Genomic DNA, 24,725 nt, shown 5'->3' with positions numbered 1-24,725 from the left:
AGCAACTGAAATCTGCAGGAAGGTGGCTCTCCAGGAACAGGGTTGGCCACCCCTGGTCTTGACCATGTCTATGTCTAAACGTATTGAGTTGCTGCCATGTGATTGGCTGATTAGAAATTTGCGCTAACAAGCAGTTGGCCCTAATACCTAATGTAGTGTACCTAAAAAAGTGATGGTGAGTGTATAATGTCGGTGTTGTTTACTAAGTGAAGTTTCATAAACTAATTTCGAGCGGAGCATGTGAGCACTGCTGGCCACTCATCCGTAATCAGTAATAATCCAATCAGAGTGATCTTAGCTCAATGTAAACAGATCTCTTTCTCCTTGTCTTCATTTTGGAAGAATCCCCCTTTCCACCCCATCTCCTCCTTTTTCTCCCCTTTCTAAAGGGGGAACTATCGAGACCTACCTGATCTCGGATCCCCTGATATGCTTATTGACCGGGCGGGAGCCCTGGGCTCAAATATCTCCGAGCTCAGGGTTCTCTCCCGGAACGGCATGTCAAACCTGCTTTAAATGCCAAGCATATCTAAGTGGGAACTCTTGAAACATCTTGTTTATTTGACTTATTTAACAGCAATTAGTAACAATCCAATTTCATCCAATAATTCTCCTTTATTTTTTGTAATTGGAAGGAAAAGGTCATTATTTCCAGATAAAAAATTTGATTACCCATATTTAGAAGAAATTCCTTTTGAAAATAACTTTTTTTTTTTATCCATACACATTTCCCATGTATGATTGCAGGAGGCATTTTATCTTGTTTTTTAAAAAATGCTAAGAAAAACATAGGTTGTATTTTTTCTCTGCTCAATCTGCTGCTCAATTCATAATTGATGGCAAACATGCACCATCATCCTAAATCTTAAGATCATCAGTTCCCAGATGCTTTCCATTTCTATCTCACCCCCCGTCTGCCTTTTTCCCTGTCCGTGTTTCAGGAAGTTTACGTGGGCAAAGAGACCGTCTGTACAGTGGACGGCCTCCATTTCAACAGTTCCTACAGCGCTCGAGTAAAAGCCTACAACTCTGCTGGAGTGGGAGCGTACAGCAAAGTGGTGGTGCTGAAGACATCTGACGGTGGGTCGCTCCTTTCATTCACCTCAGAGATTTCTTTAAAAACTTGTTTTCCATCTTCGACTCTCACATACACGCGCACAAAGCTCACACATTATATATTCCCTTTTCTCCGTGGCTCCCTGCTGCGGATGCTTCTCTTTAATGAGTGTTTTTGGGAGCTTCTTTCATCACCCTTTAGCTCCACAGATCAAGCATCTCACTGCAGATGTAGAGGCTTTTACTTTAACTTCAGGTACACAAAGACTTGATTTTTTTAGACTGAGCTGTTTTAAAAAAAGGATTTAGACTTTTCACTGTTTCACTCCACTTTTTGAGTAAGTTATTGAATTATTAACTTGACTGACTTGTTTGATTATACTTATTTGTGTCTTTGTTAAGGACTGTTTACTTGCAGTTTTACGGAGGCTACTTCAAAAAAAGTAATTAGGTAATTAGGTATAACTTTTTTGAGTTAGTAAATGAATTACATCATTATAAAAGTAACTAATTTATTACCAGGGAAAGTAACTACTGAGTTACTTTGTGAAAAAAAATTAAATAAACTTTATGTATAATGAAATAGACATTAAAATAAATGATTATTGTAAAACATTCTAAACGATTCTATACAATTTTAAGGTTGCTGTGGGACAATTTAAGACACATCTGCCAAATGTAATGTTTTCAAGAGTTCACACTTAGCTGATGATTGATTATTAAACTTGTTTGGCATGCTGTCCTGAAAGAGAGTCCTGAGCGCATAAGATCCTCGAACCCGGGGCTCCCTCCCGTTTGCAAGGCAAGAGGGGAGTCCGAGCTCAGGTCGAACTCGAGAACACCAATCATCAAAGGTTATGTGGTTGTCCCAGTCCTACACACCACATCAATCATCATTGGTTATGTGGTTGTCCCACCCCCACATAAACATACACCAATCATCAACGGTTATGTAGTTGTCCCACCTCTACATACCATATCAATCATCATTGGTTATGTGGTTGTCAAACCCCTACATAAACACACACCAATCATCAACGGTTATGTGGTTGTCCTACCCCTATACACCACATCAATCATCTTTGGTTATGTGGTTGTCCAACCCCTACATAAACACACACTAATCATCAACGGTTATGTGGTGTTCCTACCCCTACACACACACACACACACACACACACACACACACACACACACACACACACACACACATCAATCATCTTTGGGTATGTGGTTGTCCCATCTCTACATAAACACACACCAATCATCAACGGTTATGTGGTTGTCCCACCCCTGCATAAACACAAATCATCATCGATTATGTGGTTGTCCCAACCTTACACACACGCGCGCACACACACACATACACACACACACACCAAACATACCAAACATCATCGATTATGTGGTTGTCCCAACCCTACACACACATACCAATCATCATTGGTTATGTGGTTGTCCCAATTCTACACACTAATCATCGGTTATGTGGTTGTCCCACCCCTACACACTACACACCAATCATCATCGGTTATGTCCCACATCTTTTTTTAAAAGTTGTAGCTATATTACTCAATATCCTATTTTGTTCACACTTTTATTTAAAATTACAATTCTTTATATTAAGAAACCTTTCCATATGGCTTTAACTATGACTTTATCTATGCCTCAATAAACTATTTATAGTTTTTAGTTTTTAAGGCAGTTTAAGGTTTAGGTATTGGGTATATGTACTTTATAAGGACACATAAACAGCCAATTCCTTACAAATAGGCAGGTAATAAGCCACAAGTTAATAGTGGGAATTGGTCCTTAAACTGAAGTGTAACCATTTTTTTTATATTAATTTATTTATAAAATCTTTTAACAGCACATGCACAATGTTTAGGATGAATATACATTTCTGTGTAATTATTTTTGAGTGAATTTTTAAGCATAGTGGCTCTATAAAAAAATTAAATAAATAAATAACATGTTCATCAAAACAACTCATTTTAATTTGACTATTAATGTAATTCAGATTATAAAGTTAACTAAAACAATACATTAATTTATAGACATTACAATGCCCCAGTTTTGCAGCAGTCCAAGACCATTATAATTAAGACAAACTCTAGTTATAGCTACATTGGCAGGTCTTTGATATAAATGTGAACGGGGTGTTTGCAAAACTACATGGAACGGTCCCAGTGGAGATGTTTAATTAACACAGGATATTCAAGAGTTTGATGCTAGATTTGCCTTACAGGCACTCTCCTGCTGAAACTTCATTTCTCAGAGAACACATCAGCTTCAATATTTCATTCCTTTTAATAAATCATGCATCACAGAGAGAGCGCACATGTGTAGTTATGTGTGTGTGTGATCTGCAAATTACGATGACTGCACTCACACTAGCTAAAGGTGTTTTGGGAATTAATTTATTTGCTGGATATATATGAAATAACTGTCCTAAAATAAAAAAGGGTGTGTGTGTGTGGGGGTTCTGAGCTTTAAGCCACTTAAGTGTACTTAAATCACCTTTGACAAACACGCTGCATGCCAATTTTCGAGAGGGGTCTGGATGCAGACCTGGTGCAGTGCAATCTGAGCTGCATGCAATGCTTTTTAATGCTCTCACCTAACCCCACCCCTAACCCTAACCCCTAACCCTGTCTGACATTGCATCGCTGAGTGATGCAATCTTAGCTTGCATCATAAAGGCTGCAACTAGATACTATTACAAATTTCGAGTCACTCAGTGAAAACTGCTGTTATTCATTATTTTTTGCATTGTAATGCCATCATGTGGTCAAACTGACGGTATTTAACGGTAACTGGTATACTAATTTCATACATTTCATACATTCTCGTTACGTTGCCAGTCATGCCATGGTAACACTAGAGTTTGAGCATGAGAATTTCTGTCATTCGGCTCTGCGAAAAAAGGGGCGAGATTTAATTACAAGATGATTAGACATTAAAAAAGTGAGCGATTGGTTCATATTTTACATTTCTGTCCCGAGAGGTCATGTTTTGATCTTCGATTAGTCTCATGTAGTCATGTAATGCGAGTTCACCAAGCTTGAACTTTGCATCGCAGCGAACTGCTAAACTCGAGCTTGCATTTCCGGTCTTCGGCATTCGCATGCGTATGTGTATGAATGGAAGTCAGTGGGGGAGAAAAGTGCAATTTGCGAATTACAAAGGGGTTTGGGGGAAATTGACCCCACTAATTAATGCGTGATCCCACCTAAAGGACGTCAAAAAACACGAATGGGGGGACTGTCCTTTAAAAAGTGAGAAATAGTTTGCTTTAATCTGTAATAATTAAAATTATAGGTATTTAGAATGCAAAATCGCGCCAGTTTCTTTATGGCAGGGGTCACCAACCTTTTTGAAACTAAGAGCTACTTCATAGGTACTGAGTCATACGAAGGGGTACCAGTTTGATACGCTCTTCTGAAATAACAAACAGTTTGCCTTTAGTTATACATTATTAATAATATCATCTATGTGAAGACACTAATCACGTAAATGATTTCTCACAGTAGTTAGCAACAATGACAATAAAGGAGGTAAACAGATATTAATATTCAGTTATTTAATATCAGTAATTTTTAGATGATCACTTACATCACTACATTTCATAGGAAAAATGTCCCATTTTCACTAGCCACTGACAAACCCTTTTAACAAATCATGAATTGTTGTTTCAAAAAGTTATCAATTATGTAATGTTAGAAAAATCAACTTACATATTTTTAAATACATCTTGTCACATTTTAAACTAATAACCAAATCTGTGGCATTTTTAAAAACACTTTTAAACTGAACACAATTCTTCAATATTTTAATTCAACTTCGCCATGGCACTGCCTTCTTCTTCTTGATCAGAAAATGTGTAGCTCTAAACAAACTTCGTTTGCTTTTTGTGACTTTTTCGCCGGCCTCGTGAAAAAAGACTGTTGCTTACCCAAAGCTGCCGTCAGATCACGGGCCTTTTCTGTCCGTAGTGCACTTCCCGGTGGGTAGTTAGCATGGTAGCTTTTGTGACACGTAGTGAAGTGTCTCTCCACATCGTCTCGCCACAGATGCCCCGCAAATGAGACACACACAGGTTTCTTTCTCAGTCGTAAAAAAAAATTTCTCCTCCCATTCGTTGTGAAAGTGATAAGTTTTCTTCCTTTTCTCTGCCATGTTTTTGGGGCGAGAAACTGCATTCAGCTACCATCTTCGTCGCGCCCGCGCCCTCTAGCTTAACGTTACTCTTAGACATACTTCCTCTTTTTCTACGAATTCTCTGCACAACAAAAAAAGCATACAACTTTCTGCGTTCAGTTTTAACACCTCTCTTCAGACAGGAGGTTTCTGCAGAGCTGAATTTAATTTTGGACCCGCGTCTATCTTACATGACCAATACAAATAATTGTTTGATTAAAAGAAAAAAAGACAAAAAAAAAAAAATGATTCCTATTTTCCAACAATAGACACTTTTCCTGTAAATTAGCTGTTTGTTTCTACACATAGCCTAAAAGTAAAGTAAGATTAGCTGCATAGTTTGTAGTTTGACCTACAGTAACATCTGAGATAGCAAATCAGAGTATACTGTAAGTCAGAAAACGTTAAATATCCCTCAAAACACTGAAAACTTCAATACATTAAGCATAAAGCCTGGTTTATACTTCTGCGTCAAGTGACCGGCGTAACTCACGGCGCAGGCAACGCGCGTAGCTGTGCATTTATACTTCTGCGCGCTGTCTCTGTCGGTCTGCATTAACACTTCCGAAACGCTAGTTGGCAGTGAGGTGTAAATGTTCCTCTGTGTCGAGTTTCTTGGCTTCTGTTTTGCTTTTCCTTAACACTTCCTGTTTGTACAAGTGACTCAAACTCGCTCATTTTGAGGCAGGAACCGGCGGACGTGCAACAACTTTAACTATGAGGGAAACACAAAACAAAACTTTTCATCTGGAGCTCCTTCACGGGACTCCACACTTGTAAACAATCGCTCGCGCCATTCGCGCGGCTCTTGGTCCCGCCCAGACTTGTCAGCGCTACCAAGCCGACCAATCACAGAGCTTGCGCTACGCGTTGTTGCGACGTGTAGTTACATTTTTTGAGAGGTGCACGTCAGTGACGCCGACGGCCACGGTGAAGGGCTTTGTGTCAGCGCCGTAGCATACGCCGGCATTTGACGCAGAAGTATAAATCAGCCTTAACTGTGGCCCACATTCGTATGCTATCTGGGAAAGGGTACTAATGTGCACTTCTTTAACAAATCAAAAACAGAAAACCCATTTTAAACCACACTTACCTCATGCTAACAAATTTCTCTTTTTCTTTCTCCTCTGCAGTGGCATGGTTCACCTTCGACCCAACATCCGCTCACAGAGACATTGTGCTGACCAATGAAAACCAAACTGTGACGTGTAACAGTTACGATGACCGTGTGGTGCTAAGTACTGCTGCCTTCTCCAAGGGTGTGCATTACTGGGAGCTTAGCGTGGACCGCTATGATAACCACCCTGACCCTGCATTCGGAGTGGCGCGGATTAATACCATGAAGGACATGATGCTGGGGAAGGACGATAAGGCCTGGGCCATGTATGTGGACAACAACCGCTCCTGGTTCATGCACAACAACTCCCACACCAACAGGTATGAATCTGCATTTGCCAAGGTGTTGATAGATTTCACAAGCTAGACTTTTGACTCTTTTGGCCAATCATTACTTGTTAAAAGAGAAAGAGACCATCGGTCCTATAGACTGACCTATAGACTAAATTGGCGGTAGTGTTAAGGCGCTTTGAGTTCAAGGTGAGTTATGATCACGTTAAATGAAGAATGTGGGTGGAAGGGTTTAGGGGATGTGACCACACAGGGCCCCTCATCACTGCGGGCCCGTCCGCCACGCCACTGATTTCAATGCAATTTGAGCTTCGTTCTTCTTCAGAAAACAAATTAAGATGTTTTAGATGAAATCCTGGAGCTCTCTCTTCCTTTATATAGACAGCAATGGTCTTGAAATCTTCAAAGTTCTGAAAAGGAACCAAAAACATTGTCAAAACATGCAATGTGACTTCAATGGTTCAACTGTAATCATACCAAGCTCCAAGAACATTTCGTGAGCCAAACAGCTGTAAAAACCACTGCAGAGTTTTCAGTTTAAGCCCATACTTTGAATTTCTGTGCATCCCTAGTTGATATTACATGTTAAGTATATAGGCATGAGTGAGTACTAATCAAATAGTTTAGATATACAAAGATGGTTCACTTAAATTACTATGAAGAGGGAAAAGTTTATGCTCAGTATGGCCACCCTGCTGAAAAATCCAGCTTAAACCAGCCTAGGCTGGTTGGATGGTTTAAGCTGGTTTACCAGCTTGGTTTTAGAGGGGTTTTGGCTATTTCCAGGCTGGTTTCCAGCCATTTCCAGCCTGGCCTTAGCTGGTCAGGCTGAATAATGACCAGCTAAATCCAGCTAAAACCAGCTTGACCAGCCTGGTTTAAGCTGGACATAGCTGGTTTTGGCTGGGCTCCCAGCCTGGCTTGGCTGGTCAAGCTGGTTTTAGCTGGTCATCTCCCAGTCTGACCAGCTAAGACCAGGCTGGAAATGGCTGGAAACCAGCCTGGAAATGGCCAAAACCCCTCTAAAACCAGGCTGGTCGACCAGCTAAAACCAGCCAACCAGCCCAGGCTGGTTTAAGCTGTTTATTTCAGTAGGGCACCACAGCAAAGGAAGTCCCGCCTTTCGGTCGAAATAGCTAATTGTCAGTCTTTATCGTCATGCGCTTCTGTGGGGGAGGGGTCTTTACAGATTTGTTTGGAGAAAAAGTATCACAGCACATGCCATCCCATCACATATTGTGTCCTTCTAGTGTTGTTCAACCATATTTGCTCAGGTTTTGTCTGTGTTCTTCCTTTGCTTTTTCTAACCGTGTCCTCTGGTCACCATGGAAGCAATCTGTGTCATGCCAATCATTGCATATGTGCAGTAGCTAGAGCAACCTGGATGTTACTTTTTAAAATGTAATTAGTGCTCAAGCAACAACGCTAATGGAATAGGGCTGCGTTTCTCGAAACCTTCTTAAGGCTACGTCAGGCTTTACGTCAGGCTAAGGCTTCAGTTATACCTTATCATTAACGTGTTTTCGGAAACTGTCTTCGTTAAGTGTACCCTCATTAAGTGATAGTTTCGTAAGAATTTACGATTGATATTTGAGAGTAAGGGTTAGGCACGATTGAGTTTCATAAACTAATTTCGAGAGGAGCATGTGATATGATTGAGCACTGCTGGCCACTCATCCTTAATAAGTAATAATCCAATCAGAGCTATCCTAGCTTAATATAAACGGATCTCTTTCTCCGTATTGCTCTATCTCTTCGTTTTGGAAGAATCCCCCCTTCCACCCCAACTCCTCCTTTTTCTCCCCTTTCTAAAGGGGGAGCTATCGAGACCTACCTGATCTCGGATCCCCTGATATGCTTATTGACCAGGCAGGAACCCTGGGGTCAAATATCTCCGAGCTCAGGGTTCTCTCCCGGGACAGCATGCCAAACCTGCTTTGAATGCCAAGCATATCTAAGTGGGAACTCTTGAAATATCTTGTAAAATTTTTTTCCCTTTTACAGAGAACATGACAAGAAAATCAAAACCAAAATTCAGTATATATATCAATATTCCATAATTGATTAAATTATTGCGTATCAGTAGCATCTCTCTGACAAGCAAATTATATACATCATTAAAATGTCACAAGAGTGGACTAAATAGGGATTAGGTAAACTCACAGTTTTACCATGCATATCAAACAACTTACCAGCACCTGCAGAGACACATTCGTAAGAAGGTAAACCTTAAGCAACCAAGTTATTGTTTAATTTACATAGCACTTTTCTGGACACTCATTGCACTTTAGACATTTTGGGTGGATGATGCTGCGGTAGCCAAATTGCACCAGACCGCACACCAGGAGAGGAGACCAGTGTGCAAATTTGGCCAGGATGACGGGGTTAAACCCCTACTCTTTTTCGAAGGACATCCAGGAATTTTTAACGACCACAGAGAGTCAGGACCTGAGTTTAACATCTCATCTGAAAGAAGGTGCTCACTTAGCAGTATAGAGTCCCCATCAATATACTGTGGCGGACACAGACCGCAGGTTGAATGTCCCCTGCTGGCCTCACTAACACCACTTCCGGAAGCAACCCAGCTTTCCCATATGGTCTCCCATCCAGGTACTGATCAGGCGCAGCCCTGTTTAGCTTCAGAGGGCGACCATGTGAGAGTTGCAGAGAGCTAGCTGCTGACAACATGCCAAGAAATGTTAAAACTTTTATTAAGATGTACCTGAAGAAGTCTTTTTAGCCTGCTAAAGACAATGATATCTGCGAATGAAGCCCAGTCACATACCCCTTTTGCTCGAAGGGCAACCCTGTGGAGGCTTGGGCAACTTCTCATACCGCTAAAAAGAAGGGCTCTTACCATCTATCCTAATTTTTCGCGTCCTCGTAAACAAACTACCAAATCATGGTTTTTAAGTGTGCCGTAAAATCTTTCCCCTAGCCTGTCCATTTGAGGGGTGTTCGAACACGCCCCCCACCCCATCTGACCTCCAACCCCCACCCACCCAACTGTGAATGGTTTTCACAGACCTATGTATTGTATTATATTGTATTGTTTTTAGTAACTGTACCTTAGGTTTTTTAATGTTGATGACACAAATGCTTTTCATATTTCTTAAAGGATCAATGTTCATACATAGAGCACACCAAATATTGTCAGTGGCAGCTCAGTTAAACTTTCATTTTAATCTTTATAAAACTAAAATAATTCATAACCCAGCAAATTTGGGATTTTCTAATAATTTTGGACTCTTTTCAAGGCCTTGGCTATGTTTCAGATAATATGTTTTTAAATGTGTTTTTTGGGATGAACAGATGCTGTCTTGTGTGTCTGGGGATCCCATACTTTCATCTGTTAAGACAAGTCATGCATTCAATTTGGAAACAAAATACAGAAGTATAATCTAAAAAAAATATATATATATACTGTGATTAAAGGTAGTGCTTTCGCCTCACAGCATGAAGGTCACTGGTTCAAGCCTCGGCTGGGACAGTTGGCGTTTCTGTGTTGAGTTTGCATGTTCTCCCTGCATTTGCGTGTGTTTCCTCCGGGTGCACCGGTTTTCCCCACAGTCCAAAGACATGCGGTACAGGTGAATTGGGTAAGCTAAAATTGTCCATAGTATATGAGTGTGAATGAGTTTGTGTGGATATTTCCCACAGGGTGCGACTGAAAGGGGTTCCGCTGCGTAAAAACGTGTTGGATAAGTTGGTGGTTCATTCTGCTGTGGCGACCCCGGATTAATAAAGGGACTAAGCCGAATAGAAAATGAATAAATGAATGAATAAAATCAACTAATATGATAAATCAGTGTTTCCACCAGGTTCAAAATCAACATACCACTTCTAACATGTCATCTAATTCATGTCATATAATGTCAAGCACCAGATTGCCAAATTCTGGGATATTCTAGTAGTAGTTGTAGAGCATTAAAAACATTAAGCGTGCAGATTTGGCTAGGATTTAGGGTTCTCCTGGACAGTATGGTGCATGTAAACGTGGTGTATGTCACACTTCTGCTGATGCAGTGCCTTGAGGTGAGTATCAAGGACAGGCTGATTATACCACTTGAATACTAATGCAACAATTTACACTTTTGCCTCCATTTAAGCATACTGAGGTGACTAAGAGGACACACCAGGAGTACAGCTAGTGTTACACTTAACAGTTCTTGAAATCTGTGCTGTCTGTATGCAACCCACATAATGTAGCCTAAAGCTGATCTTGCTCTACTTCTCTGTCAGTCTCACATCCGTGTACTTCTCCAGTTTTATACATTTGTACCTATTTCTTTTTGATATATCTGTTTTTTATTATTATTATTATAGACCATTTTGAGGAACGTAAACAAAACATTGATCCTAATGCATTTCCTGTTTTACATTTTTAATTTCCGCTTAACTTCCATTCATTCATTCATTCATTCATTCATTCATTCATTCATTCATTCAATCAATCATTTTCTATTCGGCTTAGTCCCTTTATTAATCCTGGGTTACCACAGTGGATTGAACCATCAACTTATCCAGGACATGTTTTATGCAGCGGATGCCCTTCCAGCTGCAACCCATCACTAGGAAACATCCATACACACTTGTTCACACTCATACACTACAGACAATTTAGCCTACCCAATTCACCTATACCACAAGTTTTTGGACTTGTGGAGGAAACCAGAGCACCCGAAGGAAACTCACGCGAACACTAGGAGAACATGCAAACTCCACAACTGACCCAGCCGAGGCTCGAACCAGTGACCATCTTGCTGTTAGGCGATTGTGCTACCCACTGCGCCACCGTGCTGCCCCGCTTAGCTTTCAAGCTAATAATTTCCGAATAGCTTCCAAGAATTAAAAAAGGTCAACAAATTGAGAAACGATGTTAAGGATAGCTGTTTTTACATTAAGTTATGATTGAACTGCCTCTTATTACAGTTATAAAATAGTCTAACAACAAGCAGGAAATGTTTATGGGCCAATGACATCACCACATTGAAATGGTCTATATTTTGAATATTGTATCCCAACAAGTTTCTTATGCTGTTTCTTTTGTCCCTCCAACACCCAGTGGCTCTAAGCAGGTAAATCAATCAGGTGTGTGTTTTTGGTAGCGTCCCTCCGGTAGAAATTCTGCTAGTATTAGATGTAGTGTCCTTTTTCAACCCAGGCTCATTGGAAATGCATGTCTGCCTACATTTTTGCAAAATAGATTGCTCCGGGAACGTTTCAGATGACAAATCCACTAGAGGGCGCTGTCTACATTTTTGGGAATCAAATGTGCATATATTGATAAATCAGTGTTTCTGTGTTTTAAATCTATTAATTCAAATAACGTTGAATTGAAATACGTTACTTTTTGCTGTATGTATCAGGTAAACGTCCCTCGTGTACATGTCCACAAGAAGGCATAGCCCTGATTGTGGTAATATTTGAGGAAATTCCTTGTGTCCTTGTAAATTTAAAGCGCTTAAAAATCAAACCTAATGGCATTTTTTGACATTCGGTTTAGGTGTAGAGCCATATAATAAGCGGTTTTTAGAGTATAAAATACATCACGCCTAGGGAAAGTCTTCGTAAACCAAAATGTGTGTAGTTAAGTGTGATTATTTGGGTTCCAAACATCAAAATGACCTGACGGTGTTTAAATGATTTGTGGTGATCTATCCATTTAATACCAAGTTGAAACTGAATCAACATTTAGAATTTGACTTCTGAGAAACTGTTCTAAAGTTCTTGACTGCTCCATAAATATAAGTAGGTGATTTCACACTCCATGACACCCTTCAGACTGAATATCATCACTGCTGTGTGTTTTAAAGTGATACAGACTGGAGTTTTGATTAGAGTGAAGCCACAGCAGTTTTCTCCTCCGTGCTCTAGTTCCACTTCACATGTGCCACTTCTTGCGTCCCGCTCATTCCACTGCTCGGAGAGATCTGGGATCAAAGGGAAACACACAGACTCCGACTTTTAAAAATCCCACTGCTTGTTCCAGGCAAAACTCCACAAATCCTGTCACACATACTGGGATTTGGAAACAAGCAATGCGATGCCAACTGGGAAACCTTCCAGCTCTGTTCTATTAAAACTCTTGCTTGATCAATCAGAATTAAAGATAATTACAGTTACAGAACTACAGTAAATAAAATTGATGAATTCATGAGTAGTAAGTGGTGACATTAATATTCTGTCATCCTTAGTAAAAATGTATTTATATATATATATATGACTCATTCCAGAATTGCAGGTAAATTTCAAGCATTTAGGACTCATTTTAATAAAACTGGAATGATATACAACAAATGTAAAATTTACAGCAAACTGAATCCTTTATTTATGCAAAATAGTGGTCACCAATTCCATGGGTCAATAGGTACAGGGCCGCACAAGAAATCATTAATCATTTCCGTTTTATTTATTAAAGGGCCATGACACCCCCCACTTTCAGTTAATGTCTACTTCAGAATTTTTTCAAAAGATGCATGATTAATGGGCGTTGAGCTCCGCGAGCATCGGGCAGGAGTGGGCGTGGCCAGCAGGGGAGAACGTGAGCGAATGAAGCTAGCTCCCAAAATGAGACAAACCGTGAGGAGACGCATGAGTTTATAGTTTACAAAGTTAAAATGCAAAGAAATGAACAGTGATTTAATGCCCTGCTACATTTCTTATTCGTAATTTCATATCCACATAACCACAATTTATATCATTATAAAGATGTGTGTTCATGTAAACACTATAAATGAGGACTTCTCCCTCAATCCCCGTATCCAGCAGACTCAGTGCAGCAGGTCTCCTGACCTGTCTATTTTAACCATTAGTCCTGCTGGTAATCTGGAGGATTTAGGCAAACACAGCAGCACAGTGATGTGTCTGAATGTGAACAAACTCCTGATAAAAGACAGCGTCCGCCATTCTCTAACTCTCGTGCTGCTCTCCCGACAAAAATGCTAGCAGCACACACACAGCTTTGCTGTATGATCAACCCTGAAAAGATCGCGGGGGAAAACATGCAACAAACCGCGTGGATCATGGAAACAAACGCATATGAGCCTTCATGAACGGCTAAATACTGTGTGCCAGTGCCCTGGGTCCGTGACGTGTCTCACAGCTCGGGCTTGACTCTGGCAGGTCTGGCAGGTCTCATGAATAATTAAGCAGCCGGCTCTTCTCATAGGATAAGAAAACTCCGCTATGAATAATAATGAGAAACCGACGCGTCATGATTGCACTTGCAGTTCTGCGCTACGTCGCCGATTTTGATCCCGCCCCAAAAATCATTTTAAACCCGGAAGCTGAAATTAGCTGACAAAAGCTCAAAATTATCCACTTTTCTCCACAATTAAAGCTGACAGGTGCTAACATTGTCTTAACTGATGCTCAACACACACACATCTGTTAATATTAAAAAAAAAGTTCTCCAGGGTGTCCTGAACCTTTAAGTATGAACAATCTTTTATTTCGAAAAATCTATTATTTTAAAAAATTACCGTATTCTCACGGTTACATTTCGGACACTTGAGTGCCAAAATTTAACCCACGAGCTAGCAAAATGCGATTCACCGAGGGTGTCAATGCTTGATGGAGAGTGTGTCTGAGGTTGGGGCTAACGCGATCATCTTTGCAGCATCATCCAATGACATTAGTCCGCAATCGGTTTTGGGGTATTTGCATAAAGCATTTTGATTGGCTGACGCTTCTATTGGGACTTGAAAAGTTACGAAATTTCCAACTTCTGCAGCAAGCACGGATTGACAATTTAGTTCGACAATGCTTGACGTCACACATTCAAAGTGAATGGGGAGTGTTGACACTGACGTGCCATGTGAATGGGGTGTAAGAAACAGACGTCTTTGGAAAGTTTCTTTTTGCGAAGAGGAAAAGGCCCAGTGAAGGACCCATTTGTTGACAGGAGGACCTGATTTGTTGACAAATAGGTGGCGAATCCAGCATGGATCCAACTGCTGGAAATCGCAAATGATGGCAACCGATCACATATCGTATATTTTCTGCGTGCAAGTTCCTTATTTTCAATACAGGCGCACATTAATTGGAAGCAAGTTGCCAAGCGGCATGATGCGCTTACGCCTTCCATGCGCGCCCAGCTAAAGGCATCTTTAGAATGCAGCAAGCACACCGCGAGTCAAGTGACAAGAACTGACGGTTTCATATTTTAAATGGAATATACACATTTCAGTAGACTAATTATTTCAGACAAACACTGCAATGCTTTTTAATTTTCTCCATAAATAAAACGTGTATCAGATTTGCAGCAATGTTTTTGCAGCTTATCATCCTCCAAAAAAACTGTTGATGTTCGCCAAGCACATCCCTCAACCACCCCCTAAATATATATAAGTTGCTCTGTTTATATTTGAATCCTTCCTAAAGTTATATATAGCTCATATCCTTAATCTTCTCACACTTGTTCTACTTGATGTTTGCAGGGCTGAGGGTGGCATCAGCAAGGGCTCGACTGTTGGGATCCTGTTAGACTTAACAAAACACACCTTGACTTTCTTCATCAATAAACAGCAGCATGGACCCATGGCTTTCGAGAACTTGGAGGGTGTGTTCATGCCTGCGGTCAGTCTCAACCGCAATGTCCAGGTGAGCAGCAGATCCATCGGGTCCTTTAACTTACTCAGTGATTGGTCCCGACACTCCCAACCCCACATTCTGAACCATTCTCATCACAGTCGGGTTTCTTGACCCATTGTCTAGCAAATATTCCAGAAATCAGGGTTAACTTGTATTCATATAAATCCAAACTCTTGTCTGATTAACCCAAACCTTTGCAGTCCTGGTGTGGTATGACAAACAATAAATGGTTCTTGGCACAGGATTCTAGGCAGGGTTGGGCAACCATGCTGATTCAATCTGGTAGAGTGCATGTGCGTGACATCACCACCCTGTCGCCTGGTCACCAGTTTCTTTATAACTGGCTAAGCTGAAGCATGTTATCAATTGACAATCAAACCTGTTAGATCTATATATAAACAAACACTAAAGGTTTTGGACAAGAATCCAGTTGCACTATTAAGACATCTGTGGCCTAATGGATAAAGAGTTTGGCTAGTAACCCGAAGGTTGCTGGTTGCCAGCAGGAATTGAAGATGGGTAAAGTAAATGAACCACACTCTCTCTATCTTCAATACCCAGCTGGGGTGCCCTTGAGCAAGGCGACTAGCCCTAATTGCTCCCTGGGAGCTGGAAGTAATAGCTCCCCACTGCTCCAAGTGTATGTCCACAGTGTGTGTGTGCTCTCACTCAATATGTGTCTGTGCACTTGGATGGGTTAAAAGCAGAGGACCAATTTCGAGTATGGGTAAAACCATACTTGACAAAGCTTACCGAATTATGTCATCTTCATCCATCGCTGTTTGCATTACTCTTGCATTATGAAGGCAAAGACTAACACATTTGTATTATAATTCAAAGAGAACCCATTGAGAACCCGATTGGCTCAGATTGCACCTAATGGAATGGTTAAGTAAAATGACCTGCTTAGCCCAAAAGCAGACTAGTGGTTTCAGTCTTTGGAACCAAATGTTGAGGGTATTTGTTTACCAGTTATAAAGCATTAAATGATTTCTGGAATTTGCTAAGACAGGGGTGTCCAAACTCGGTCCTGAAGGGCCGGTGTCCTGCATAGTTTAGCTCCAACTTCCTTCAACACACCTCCCTGGAAGTTTCTAGTATACCTAGAAAGAGCTTTATTAGCTGGTTCTGGTGTGTTTAATTTGGGTTGGAACTAAAATATGCAGGAAAACGGCCCTCCAGGACACCTCCAGGACACCCCTGTGCTAAGAGATTATCTTAATATGAGTGAGATGAAAATGTGTATTACCTACCATAGGAAAACCTGTAACGCTAACTTGGGCTGCATCCAAAATTGCATACTTCCCTACTATATAGTATGTTCAAAACAGTATGCGAGCAAAGTAGTATATCCAAATTTATTGTAAAACATATAGTAAAAACACGCAAGTACCCGGATGACCTACTACTTCCGGCAAGATTCTGAAGAAACTGAAGTGGGCATTCAATGGACGCTACGCTATCCCATGATGCCATGCAAGATAATTCATAAAGAGAAGAGAAGCAACACAGCTGATGTGTGTAGGTCATGTTATAATGACAAATGGCGTATGTAGTCCGAATGTCTGAATTCCGTTTATTCTATTCCCATTCATACTATATAGAATGTACTTACCCACTCAAGTTGTAAGCGAGTTTGGACGCAGCCTTGGGTAGCTTTTGGTCTTCACTGCTTAATTCCATAGAGGCAGCGCTAGCATTGACCATATTCTTTTTAGGCTAATGATTTTAAGCTTGCCTTCAATAAGCTTTGATATGCTACTGGATTCTGCCATGCTTAAATGTTTCCTCTAAAGTACCAAGAACAGTTACTGGATAGAACTGAAATCAATGTAGATCAAAGTTCCTGGAGAGCTGTAGCTCTGCATAATTTACCTCACGCCTGCTTAATAGTCTCTAGTAGTCTTGAATACCTTGCATCAGCTGTGTTTGTTTGGGGTAGTAGCTGCGGCCCTCCAGGAATTGAGTTTGAAACCTATGTTGTAGATCAGGGGTGTCTCAACCTCCTGTCCTAGAGAGTGTGGCTGTTTCTCAGTATGCGTTCTTCGGCGGTCTTGCGTCCTCGTGCAACGTCATCATCAGCTGCCTAAGTTTAGTTCCAATACTCAAGACCGCAAGTACGGAGGACGCGTGAAACTTCCCGGATGTGTTTTTGAAATCGAGGACGCACCGATGCAGACTTGAGCACCGAACTCGCTCTGGAAGTCCCAGAAGTCATTGCGACTGGAGGTGGGAAGCGCAGCATTTTATTTAGATTTATTATTAAACTTCAGAGACATCACTTATTTACCTCAGGAGTTTCCCTAAATAAAACGTTACCATGGACATCTTAATAAAGGAATAAACACATTAAGGGTTGTTTGTTTGCTGAAATTCGTATTAAAATGTGTTTTATTTATATTGTGCAGAGTATATTTATAATGTTTTTATGCAAAGTATATATTTTGAAGAGTGGGGAAACAATAAATCGTTGTATGAATGCTGAAATGTTTTAATAATTTACTATTTAAAATGCGTGAAGGTCACATGACCATCAGGAAGAACGCAGCATTCCATTTCTCAAAGGACGCGTTCTCTCCCCTCGCGGTCTCCAGAGTTCGTTCTTCCGAGGACACCTGGCAAGACCGGTCTCCACAAGAACAAAAGTCCATTCTCTGCGTTCTTAGAATTGAGAAACAGCCAATAACTCCAACCCTAATCAAACACACCTGAACTAGCTAATCAAGCTTTTATCTAGATCACAGGTGTCAAACTCAGTTCCAATAGGGCCGCAGCTCTGCACAGTTTAGTTCCAACCCTAATTAAACACACCTGATCAAATTAATTGAGTCCTTCAGGCTTGTTTGAAACCTACAGTTAAGTGTGTTGGAGCAGGGTTGGACCTAAACTGTGCAGGGCTTCGGCCCTCCAGGAATTGAGTTTGACACCCCTGATCTAGATATACTAGAAACATCCTGGCAGGTGTGCTGAAGCAAGTTGGAGCTAAACTCACCAGGACCGAGTTTGGACACTCCTGTTGTAGATCAGTTGCAATGTGAATAACTAGCTTAAATTCCATCCCAACCCTACTGAAAAATCCAGCTTAAACCAGCCTAAGCTGGTTAGTTGGTTTTAGCTGGTTGACCAGGCTAGTTTAAGAGGGGTTTTAGCCACTTCCAGGCTGGTTTCCAGCCATTTCCAGCCTGGTCTTAGCTGGTCAGGCTGTGAGATGACCAGCTAAAACCAGCTTGACCAGCATAGTCAGGCGGAGAGCCCAGCTATGTCCAGCTTAAACCAAGCTGGTCAAGCTGGTTTTAGCTGGTCATTTTTCAGCCTGACCAGCTAAGACCAGGCTGGAAACCAGCATGGAAATGGCCAAAACCCCTCTAAAACTAGGCTGGTCGACCAGCTAAAACCAGCCAACCAGCCTAGGCCGGTTTAAGCTGGATTTTTCAGCAGGGTATCAGCACATTATCTCTCAATGTTCATACCTGAAATTTGTCTCCTTTCACAGGTGACTCTGATCACAGGTCTGGAAGTTCCAAAGAGCATCATGTGATCATTATCTCTGACCAATGGAAACAAGTCAAACCACCCCTTTTTTGTCAAAGAAATGAGTCCTCTTATACTGCACTGATATGTAACTTATTCTGTTTTGCAATATTTGATCTAGGTAATTTATTTTTCCCTCATGGTCATGTGGGTGATTTGCATTTCAGTGTTTACAGATCATTCCCATGTTTACAGAAAAGCAAACCACTGGATGTCCCCATGGGGGGCAAAGCTGGAGTCAGAGACCCCAAACTTTGAAGTCGAGTTCTGCCTCTTTTTCTTTTTCATACCTCCAACGAAAGATTAGCACAGTTCCAAAAAAATATGAAGTTTGGATCAAAACCAACTTATCAGGCATTTGAGATGTTCGCAAACGGAATAGAGTGATCAAACAACTGCGAGACTAAAAGTGTGTTTGAAATCGTTTCAGGTCAATCTCACACGCTATCTCAGGATTACTTACCTTTACTGTTCTGTGTGGTCACAGCACACACTTCAAAAGGCCTCAACAAAATCTGGGGCGCTGGGATTGAAAAAGTCCTGCTCAAGCCAAAAGCCGTGCTTCAGAGAACGGTGACGTTTACAGTTTATTTAGTTCACAGTTTTAGAGCTTGCAAGAAATAGTGCTTGAATGGAGGATGAAGGAGTTGCTATGCAGTTTGTGCTTTGAGTGGCTTTAAGGGGCTATATGTCAGAATTTGTATGTATTCATTGATTTCTTTTTCTCACGGGCACACGCAAAGCTTGAAGGTAAACAAACAACGGATTATCATAAACATTTTATCGATAATTATTTACAGTTAGCCTTAAGAAAGAACAGAAACGTTATCTGACTAACATCTAGCAGCTAAAAGGTGTCTGGAAAAATATTCAAGGGCTTTTATTCTCATAAACAGCATGGACGTGAATGCGTCTGACTGTTCTGATTGGCTAAAGCAGACGTCTCACGTCAGCACGTTCTAGATGTGCACGCGCTCTTTCCGTCAATCTTCATTCTGCATTCACACAGCGCACCATTCCGGCAAATTACCGGTAATGTTACAACTTCTCTTTCCGGAAAATAGCCGGAACGAATTTACCGGTATTTTCAAAAAGGACCTGTTCACACATACAACCTTTCCGGAAAATTGCCGGTAATTTTCCGGAAAGGTCTATATGTGTGATAGGGGCTAATGATATCCAGTCTTTTGTAACGGTCATCACACACACAAAAAATATGTACCCCTACATAAGTAAGCCAAACAGTATTTTATGTCTTAACACTGAAAATGAAAAAAAAAATAATTATATTCTGGTGAGGTTTGAACTCGGATCGACGGCGTGTTAAAGTAACGTGCTAACAACTAGACCACAATGGCGCTTCTGATTTCTGATCAAGTTATGTCAGATTTATTAATGTAGTGAATCATCTGATTTTCATTGAGCTGGTGTAATATTTATTAATATTAATTAATATTCACTAAGGTGCTGCTGTTTGGGGTGGAATGGGGTGCCGCCCGCAGGTTAATGATGATTATCATTAACCTGCGGGCTGCATATTGCTCACGGGGCTGCGAGAAAATAAACAAAAAGAGCGGAGCTGCAGCAAAATAATGAATAAAAAGAGTGAGGCTATGGTCAAATAAATAAATAAATGAACTGCTGAGAGTGCGAGAAGCTAGGGACACCGGCCCTCGCGGCCAAAAAATGGACCGGCCCACTGGGAATTCTCCCGGTTGTCCCGATTAGCCAATCCGGGCCTGGTGACATGATAAATGAATGATTGTACAATAATAGAGAATGCAAAAAGAGATGGACTGTAGTGTCAGTGTACTCTTTTACACAGTAGTACTTCCGACATTGTGTAATCTTTCCGGAAATGCATCATCATTTACCAGAAATGACCTCTAAGACCAGTCCAAAACAAAGACAAAAAACTGAAACCCATAGTTTTTGAAAACTCTTGTCAGGATAAAGATTCACAAAGATGTCGGGGTCTGTGTAGCCATCGAAACCAAAGTGTTTGGATTATCCCCACTGTCATTCCCTTTGTGTCACATCAGACTGTGCTTTGCGATCCCTGTTGTTTACAAGATAAGAGTCTGTGCAATGACCGGTGCACCATGTTGACATCCAACCGGAACCATACCTGCCAACACTCCCGTTTTTCCTGGTAGTCTCCTGTATTTCAGACCCATCTCCCACCACCCTCCCGTTTTGTTATTTCTCCCGGAAATTTACCCTCCAACCATCAGATTGTGCATTGCGATCTCTGTTGTTTACAAGATATGCATATGTGCAATGACCGGTGCACCATGTTGACAGCCAACCAGAACCATACCTGCCAACATTCCCATTTTTCCCAGTAGTCTCCTGTATTTCAGACCCATCTCCCACCACCCTCCCGTTTTGTTATTTCTTCTGAAAATTTACCCCCCAACCATCAGATTGTGCATTGCGATCTCTGTTGTTTACAAGATATGCGTCTGTGCAATGACCGGTGCACCATGTTGACATCCAACTGGAACCTTACCTGCCAACACTCTCTTTTTTCCCGGTAGTCTCCTGTATTTCAGACCTATCTCCCACCACCCTCCCGTGTGTTATTTCTGCCGGAAATTTACCCCCCAACCATCAGATTGTGCATTGCGATCTCTGTTGTTTACAAGATAAGCGTCTGTGCAATAACTGGTGCACCATGTTGACAGCCAACCAGAACCATACCTGCCAACACTCTCTTTTTTCCCGGTAGTCTCCTGTATTTCAGACCCATCTCCCACCACCCTCCCGTGTGTTATTTCTGCCGGAAATTTACCCCCCAACCATCAGATTGTGCATTGCGATCTCTGTTGTTTACAAGATATGCGTCTGTGCAATAACTGGTGCACCATGTTGACAGCCAACCAGAACCATACCTGCCAACACTCTCTTTTTTCCCGGTAGTCTCCTGTATTTCAGACCTATCTCCCACCACCCTCCCGTTTGTTATTTCTGCCGGAAATCCCCCCCCCCATCTGCCAAGATGTGCATTGTCGGCAGAAGGATTTCCCCTTAGGACACCAACAACTGGCACTACGTCATAATTACACCCCTTCAAGAGCAAGTTACTGTGTTCAGGTTTTCCAACTTGAGCGAATCTTGCAGGCCTAACAAGCAAAACGCTCAATTCGCGCCATAGGATGTCTATTCGTGTCTTTGCATTAACTTAACATGTAAATTGCTCACACTTGTGCTTCTGGTGTGAACTCATCATTACATATCTAGATATGTATACACACTCAACTATACATTGTAAAATTTCAAACTAACCAGGTTTGAACTCGGATCGACGGCGTGTTAAAGTAACGTGCTAACCACTAGACCACAATGGCGCTTCTGATTTCTGATCAAGTTATGTCAGATTTATTAATGTAGTGAATCATCTGATTTTCATTGAGCTGGTGTAATATTTATTAATATTAATTAATATTCACTAAGGTGCTGCTGTTTGGGGTGGAATGGGGTGCCGCCCGCAGGTTAATGATGATTATCATTAACCTGCGGGCTGCATATTGCTCACGGGGCTGCGAGAAAATAAACAAAAAGAGCGGAGCTGCAGCAAAATAATGAATAAAAAGAGTGAGGCTATGGTCAAATAAATAAATAAATGAACTGCTGAGAGTGCGAGAAGCTAGGGACACCGGCCCTCGCGGCCAAAAAATGGACCGGCCCACTGGGAATTCTCCCGGTTGTCCCGATTAGCCAATCCGGGCCTGGTGACATGATAAATGAATGATTGTACAATAATAGAGAATGCAAAAAGAGATGGACTGTAGTGTCAGTGTACTCTTTTACACAGTAGTACTTCCGACATTGTGTAATCTTTCCGGAAATGCATCATCATTTACCAGAAATGACCTCTAAGACCAGTCCAAAACAAAGACAAAAAACTGAAACCCATAGTTTTTGAAAACTCTTGTCAGGATAAAGATTCACAAAGATGTCGGGGTCTGTGTAGCCATCGAAACCAAAGTGTTTGGATTATCCCCACTGTCATTCCCTTTGTGTCACATCAGACTGTGCTTTGCGATCCCTGTTGTTTACAAGATAAGAGTCTGTGCAATGACCGGTGCACCATGTTGACATCCAACCGGAACCATACCTGCCAACACTCCCGTTTTTCCTGGTAGTCTCCTGTATTTCAGACCCATCTCCCACCACCCTCCCGTTTTGTTATTTCTCCCGGAAATTTACCCTCCAACCATCAGATTGTGCATTGCGATCTCTGTTGTTTACAAGATATGCATATGTGCAATGACCGGTGCACCATGTTGACAGCCAACCAGAACCATACCTGCCAACATTCCCATTTTTCCCAGTAGTCTCCTGTATTTCAGACCCATCTCCCACCACCCTCCCGTTTTGTTATTTCTTCTGAAAATTTACCCCCCAACCATCAGATTGTGCATTGCGATCTCTGTTGTTTACAAGATATGCGTCTGTGCAATGACCGGTGCACCATGTTGACATCCAACTGGAACCTTACCTGCCAACACTCTCTTTTTTCCCGGTAGTCTCCTGTATTTCAGACCTATCTCCCACCACCCTCCCGTGTGTTATTTCTGCCGGAAATTTACCCCCCAACCATCAGATTGTGCATTGCGATCTCTGTTGTTTACAAGATAAGCGTCTGTGCAATAACTGGTGCACCATGTTGACAGCCAACCAGAACCATACCTGCCAACACTCTCTTTTTTCCCGGTAGTCTCCTGTATTTCAGACCCATCTCCCACCACCCTCCCGTGTGTTATTTCTGCCGGAAATTTACCCCCCAACCATCAGATTGTGCATTGCGATCTCTGTTGTTTACAAGATATGCGTCTGTGCAATAACTGGTGCACCATGTTGACAGCCAACCAGAACCATACCTGCCAACACTCTCTTTTTTCCCGGTAGTCTCCTGTATTTCAGACCTATCTCCCACCACCCTCCCGTTTGTTATTTCTGCCGGAAATCCCCCCCCCCATCTGCCAAGATGTGCATTGTCGGCAGAAGGATTTCCCCTTAGGACACCAACAACTGGCACTACGTCATAATTACACCCCTTCAAGAGCAAGTTACTGTGTTCAGGTTTTCCAACTTGAGCGAATCTTGCAGGCCTAACAAGCAAAACGCTCAATTCGCGCCATAGGATGTCTATTCGTGTCTTTGCATTAACTTAACATGTAAATTGCTCACACTTGTGCTTCTGGTGTGAACTCATCATTACATATCTAGATATGTATACACACTCAACTATACATTGTAAAATTTCAAACTAACCAATGTCATGACAGTATCATTACAATTTTCCTCATATGCTAATATGAAGCAGGCAAACTGCAGAGTTGGTAAACATATCTACGATCACATGCTTTCTTACATGCTGTTTTCTAATCATTGTCATTACTGTTGTCATTAACCCCTTTTACACATACAAATATTTCCGGAAAATTACCAGTAAACTTCTGAAAAGAGATCATGTGTACAGGCCATTAAAAAAAAAACTTAAATATTAAAATTACAGTAATAAATTAAATTAAATATTAAATATTTTATTAAATAAACTAACTGGTAATGTTACAACTACTCATTCCAGAAACAAACAGATTTTCCAATTGTACCATTGCCAGTAGAGTGTCAAAATGTTGCTGTTGCTAAATGATCTATTATCCAATCAAAGAACAACAAGAGTATGTCAGTGCATTCAATCACATTCACTCTCTTGCTGACTGCAGTTCACTTGATGGCCACCATTTTAGCTAATAACAATGATTTCTGAAGTCTACTTATAGCCCCTTAAAACCACTTGCTGTGAAGATTCTAAGGTGTTCTGCTTGGTTGCTAGGTTACTTTTCACCCCTGCTATAGTCCACTCTGATTGCTAATAGCACACTGCTGCTGAATTAGCTGCACAATTTGACGTATCATTGATGATC

The 24,725-nt window shown here is 41.3% G+C and overlaps 1 protein-coding gene across 8 annotated transcripts in view; it reads left to right on the top strand.

Moving 5' to 3' along the window:
* trim67 (tripartite motif containing 67) overlaps nucleotides 1-24,283 on the top strand; it is an 81,006-nt gene extending 56,723 nt beyond the window's left edge. For 3 of the 8 annotated variants that reach the window (XM_087297974.1, XM_087297971.1, XM_087297969.1), the window contains 6 exons: nucleotides 942-1,080; nucleotides 6,390-6,693; nucleotides 15,105-15,267; nucleotides 18,752-19,539; nucleotides 22,246-23,320; nucleotides 23,704-24,283. In XM_087297974.1, the coding sequence (XP_087154100.1) occupies nucleotides 942-1,080; nucleotides 6,390-6,693; nucleotides 15,105-15,267; nucleotides 18,752-18,796 (651 nt within the window). In that variant the 3' untranslated portion in view covers nucleotides 18,797-19,539; nucleotides 22,246-23,320; nucleotides 23,704-24,283. Of the gene's footprint in view, nucleotides 1-941; nucleotides 1,081-6,389; nucleotides 6,694-15,104; nucleotides 15,268-18,751; nucleotides 20,052-20,253; nucleotides 20,689-22,245; nucleotides 23,321-23,703 lie in introns of those variants that run through there. The other 5 variants (XM_087297972.1, XM_087297970.1, XM_087297968.1 and 2 more) reach the window with 2 other exon arrangements.
* Nucleotides 24,284-24,725: the final 442 nt, after the last annotated feature.

This window comes from Danio rerio, chromosome 20 (genome assembly GCF_052040795.2).
Source record: "Danio rerio strain M-AB ecotype USA chromosome 20, GRCz13ab, whole genome shotgun sequence".
Classification (NCBI taxonomy): domain Eukaryota; kingdom Metazoa; phylum Chordata; class Actinopteri; order Cypriniformes; family Danionidae; genus Danio; species Danio rerio.
The sequence above is the reverse complement of the archived record's forward strand: the minus strand, read 5'-3'. Positions and strand labels throughout refer to the sequence as shown.